Source organism: Capsicum annuum, chromosome 3 (genome assembly GCF_002878395.1).
Source record: "Capsicum annuum cultivar UCD-10X-F1 chromosome 3, UCD10Xv1.1, whole genome shotgun sequence".
Classification (NCBI taxonomy): Eukaryota; Viridiplantae; Streptophyta; class Magnoliopsida; order Solanales; family Solanaceae; genus Capsicum; species Capsicum annuum.
Window position 1 is genome coordinate 48,218,491 of NC_061113.1, and position 5,679 is coordinate 48,224,169.

At 34.9% G+C, this 5,679-nt stretch overlaps 1 protein-coding gene across 1 annotated transcript in view; it reads right to left on the reverse strand.

The window, feature by feature from the left end:
- Nucleotides 1–3,402, reverse strand: part of LOC107863858 (protein KINESIN LIGHT CHAIN-RELATED 1) — a 13,037-nt gene extending 9,635 nt beyond the window's left edge. Inside the window, exon 1 of the mRNA XM_016710030.2 lies at nucleotides 1,626–3,402. Within this exon, the coding sequence (XP_016565516.1) occupies nucleotides 1,626–3,295 (1,670 nt within the window). The 5' untranslated portion in view covers nucleotides 3,296–3,402. The remainder of the gene's footprint in view (nucleotides 1–1,625) is intronic.
- Nucleotides 3,403–5,679: the final 2,277 nt, after the last annotated feature.

Consider the following 5,679-nt stretch of genomic DNA (forward strand, 5'->3'; position numbering starts at 1 on the left):
CCTCCACCAGCAGATACTACTAGGTAGCTCTCTTAGCTCTGTTTTTGTGAATGACCTTATACATATCAGAAGGAAAATGAAAAGAAAAAACATTTCCTCGGCCTCAAATGTTATTGGTGAGTAATAAATCATCGACCTAATGCACCAAGGGTGTGACCTAGTGGTTCAATGAAGTTGGGTTGAGCACCATGAGGTCGCAGGTAAACACTAGGTGATTTCTTTCTATCTGTTCTAGCCTTGGTGGATAGGTTACCTGGTATCTGTTGCTGGTGGGAGGTGTCAGGTATCCCGTGGAATTAGTCGAGGTGCGCGCAAGCTGGCCAAGACATCACGGTTATAAAAAAAAATAAAAAAATAAAACAAATCCTTGACGTAATCTACTAATTTAAAATCTTCACCACTAAGATACATATGTCTAGTATTTTGATACCGGTAATTGTCGGACTCAAATTGCATACCGTAATTATTCCGTCGGGTATTATTATATATAGCTACAGGGAAACTTTATCCACCAAGATTTAAGCAAATGATAAGAAATCGCCTAATTCTTTTGACCTGTACTCGGATTTAAAACTTATCTCAATTGATTTTCAATCCAACTTCTTTAACCACTAAGCTACCCGGCTACCCCTTTGGTTGCAAAGCTATGAATGTAAGGTTGTCTATTTAGCTAGATAAATTTCATCAGTTTGATAGATCTATTATGGTTCATATATTTGAATCAAAATCGGGCCACTAATAGTTACAATTAGAGCATCTCAATATTTCAATTGTGTCAAGTCACTTGCCGAGATGGATGAGTACAAGTTCTGGTGTTGTTTCCATCTACCATCCTCCTTTACATCTCTCCATCTAATAAATTGGGAATTTATACCAACCATGAATGAATCATATATGTGATCAAATCTGTTGGTGGTAAGTTGTCTCAACGTGATCAAGCAAAGGAGGTGTTCTGTCACTGTCACAGCATAGCAACAGACTAATAATCTCTACGAAGAAAAGAAAGACTCCAAAAGATGGTCTCGATATACTTCCAACATGGAAGAACGTGAGGCGCTGCATACACCCAGGCCATAGTACATTTATATAATAACTGGAACACTAACTTTTGACAAATATGAGAGAGGACAAGAGAACATATATAGCATGGAGAAGCTTGGCATATGAAATAACATGTCAGATAAACAACGGACATACCCTTGATATATTAATAGCATTTATATGAGGAATAGATGAAAATAAACCATATAAGATACATATCAACAAATTCAAGAGGCAAGAAGAAATAAGAATGGCAGAAAGGTAACCTCAAGAGTCAACTTAAACAGTTCAATTTCTTGTTTCAATAAACGTTGCATGGATGCATCTAAACATACGCTATACAGAGGGTGAAAGTATTGGATGCGAATACAAGCAGTTTGTGCTAATTTGTATTATAGTTGACATGAGTACCTATATCTGCCTCACAGGCCCATGAACCGTCACATCAAAGACAAATGAAGGATTCATATAACATACATTTCAATTGCTTATATGGTGTACTTGATAAAGTTACAGGCATTCAAAGAGAAAAATGCACACCAAAAAATACCAATATAAGTTAAAGAAAAGATTGAATTTTTTACCTTCCCATGGCCGCATATGCTTTTGAAAGGTTTTGGCATGCTTCAATTGTATCTGTATGATGAGGACCAAGAGAAACATCCATGATATCCTTTGCATATGCAAAAACCTGGGCAGCAGATTGTGGTCTATCTAATTCCAAATATGCTGCGCCCAAATTATTGTAAACATAACCAACTGCATAATGTTTTGATCCAAAGCTTTCTTTCAGCCTCTCAGCTGCATCCTCCAAGAAAGGAATAGAATGCTGCACCCCACCAGTCAAGAGCAGTAACCAGCCAACTCGGGCTGCGACACTTCCAACTGAATGTTGTTCCTGAGGTAGCTTTTCAAGCATTGTCAATGTTCTCTTTAATAGTGATATGGCAGCTTCAAACTTGTCCATTGTCTCATACAACATAGAAATTTCCATGTATGCCTCAGCAACTTCAACGGGGGAGATTTTTTCTTGTTTTCCAAGGATTCCACATGCAATTTCAAGGCACTTCTCTGCATCCGTGGACTTCTCCTGATTGCATAATGCTTTGGCCATGGATATAAAGACCATAGCTCTATCCTCGCTCTCTTTTCCAGTCTGCTGAACAACACCCTTCAAAGTATTAATGGCCTCATTATATCTCCCCAAGGCTATTTGCATGTTGGCTGCATCGATCTCAGCACGAAGCAAATCCGTGTCAAAACCCCAGTTCTTCAATACTCTCTGTGATAATTGATTTTGTTCCAATGCCTTCTCATGTTCTTCCAATCCAGTATAAATAACTCCTAAAAGCCTCCTATCATGTGCAACCTCTACAGAGTTTTGCCCTAGTTGTGTCTTATGTATGTCCAATGCCTTCAAACAAAACGGTAGAGCCTCTTTAAAATGCAATATTGCGACATACGCCTCGGCCACATCCCTATTAGCTTTTCCAAGTTCTACACTATCTCTTTCCAAAGTCATCTCTTTCAACTCCAAAGACTTCCTCAGATTAGCTAGAGCCTCCTCTCTCCTCCCCATAGCCGTTTTTGTATTACACAGCTCAAGCTGAACGGCATGAAGAATAGGCCTAACATCCTCAACACTACAAGAGCCATCTTTCACTAATTTATCAAGAACCCTATTAGCCCTATTAAGATATCCCAAACTATCATTAAATCTTTTCAAACTATAACAAGTAGAACCCAACAATTGCAATGTCATAGCAAGTGGCAAAGACAATTTATCATCTCTATCCAATACATTCAAAGCCCTATTACCAAAAGACATAGCCTTTTCAGGATCCTCACCTTCTTGATCAAGTTTAAGACCAATTCTCAAACATACCAACCCAAGTTCCCTCTCATCAAAAGTTTTCTCCATTTCTTGAAAAACATGAAGCATTTCCTGAATTGTCTTTGCTGACTCAAAAGACTTTTCAAGTTGTGATCTTTCTTGAATCTTTCTTTGTCTTGAGGATAATTGAGATGGGTTCTGTTCCACAAGTGTGTTGAAAGCATGAGATTTGAGAAGGGTATCTGATGATTGAGGGCAAATTGGTTGGTGTGCATTGATGGGGTTGATGGTGGTGGGGGTATTGGGGAGAGAAGAAAGGTGGGAGAAGAAGTCTTTAGAAATGAGAGAGAAACAAGTTCTTGAATATTCATGGAGAAGTGGAGCAGCAAAAGAGGAAACTCTTCGCATGGTTTTGTTCATCAGTATTGGTTACTTAGTAGTATGATGCTAAATGTGCTGGAGTACTTTGGTTTTGCTAAACCCTGCAAAACCCTTGGCTCGTAGGTTGTTCAATCCGGCATTGCTTTGATTTTTATAAGGTGGTGTTTTTACATTTAGTTTTCAACTTAGGTCAAAAGGTCAAAAATGTCCCCCAATTATGAAAAATATAACAGCGTTGCATCTATTGTTTTTTTTAGTCATTACCGTCAGAATTTACATAGATCAATTTGGTTTGATTTTCATTAAAATCATTAGATTAATTATGTTGGCTTATTAAATCTACATAAAGCAAATCAAATACCATAAAGTCAATTTTTCCATGTCAGTTTTAGTATGAAGTTTTAGTTCTCTCAGTTTCCTCGGTATTTTACAATTACACTTTAATGAAGGTGTAATTGGATTATATAAGTTTCAAAAAAAAAAAGAACATTTATAAGAAATATCTTTAATGTAGATTATAATTAATATTTTTTATATACTGAAAATTACGATTATATATGTATTATGTCAGTTTGGTTCGAATTTAATTTGACTTTCTTTTGATTAATATCAAATCAAACTAAGAATGATCAGTTTTTCTTTTTCAACGTCAAATTAATCAAATCAAATAACAAGTCAGTTTTTTATTTACTCTTCAACTATGAGAAATAAAATAAATTTACCCTTTATTTAAATTTATATACCTTTATGTTAAAGAACTTGCTCAAATTTATCGCTCAAAACTAACAGATCTTTAACACCTTATTTTATCATAAAAGGAATAGTCTACTGGTTTGAGGAACTATTAGAATTACCTTATATTTTTTTCACAGTATTCTGATAAATCATAGCTACTTTATTGATTGAAATAACAAGCATGAACAGTTAATTTTGTATGAGTTCAGAGATACGTATCTTGATTTAACTTGTATTATAAAAATACAGTTGTATATAGTTAATAATGAAATAAGTGAGAACGGTAAAGAAATAATTATCAAAATTAATGAGTCGATTGAGCTTGTGGGCGTGCGTGATATTTGAATCAGATTAGGAGACAAAATTAATATTTGAATTTGGCTTTAAAGGTTAATAAAGGTATCAATATTTGAGAACTAAGGCTAAAATGAGTATAGAAAACTTTTCAACATAAGAAAATCAGTGAATTGCTTCTATTATCATCAGAGTGTTAAAGGCTACACTGATAGTGCAAGCTAATAGCTACGCACAACTATTTAAAGGTTAAAGCTAAGCTTATGATTAGTTAAGCTATATTTGTTGTACAGTTAGTTAGTTAATAATGATAGGTGTATATTTGTCTATAAGTAGACAGTCATAGATTAGAAGTTTTAACAGACTTTAGATATTTTTTATTTTAATGAAACATTCAGTTTTTTCTGCTTCTTCTTCACACAACTTCTTTATCTTCCTCCTCTCGTGATTCATTCTAGTTTGTTCTTTATCATTAATGAAAGCTATCATGGCATCAGAGCTAGATGTTGAAGCCTTGAGTAGCGATTTGAATCAAAGCTAGGTCTAAATCACTTGTTACTTTCAAGTTTATTTGTGAAGGATTCATGGCTACTGAAAATGATGTTGGTGAAAGAGCAGTTGTTGCCATTAAGGATGTGCCTATTCCAATTGATAATCATCATCCTCTATACCTATAATTAAAAAATACATTAGGCAGTTCTCTCATCTTAGTTCAGTTGTTAGGGTCTGAGAAGTATTCTTTGTGGAGTCGAAGTGTGAGAATCAATTTACTTGGCAAAAGCAAGTTAAGATTTGTAGAAGGTAGATATCTTAAATCTCACTTTCCAACACAGTTGCATGAATTGTGGGAGAAATTTAATGTTATTTTTTCATGTATTATGAATGTTGTATGACCTGAACTTCTGAGTAGCATTATGTATGCATATGATTCACACAGGGTGTGGGTGGATCTTAAAGAATGATTTGATAAAGTGAATGATTCTTGAATTTTTCATCTTCACAAAAAGATGTACACTCGCTTACAAGGTACAATGATTGTAGCAAATTACTTCTCAACTGTCAGGGATCTTTGAGATGAGTATAATGCTTTCATGCCCTACCCTAGATATCCTTTTCCAGAATTATTGAAGTTCATTTAGCTTTAGCTATCAAAGATTGTTTCAATTTTTCATGGGACTTAAAGAGTCATATTATTAGTCTAGAAGTCAAATTTTTACGATTTATCCCCTTTCATCAGTAAACAAAGCTTATTTTCATGTCATGAATCAGGAAAGTCTGTCAAATTTGAGTCTAGATCCTTGATGTAACAGGCATTCGAACCATCGCTAGCTCAGGAGGACCACTTAGCTTATATCATGAGTATTTAATCGGAAGTGTGAAAGAAATCTTTTAAA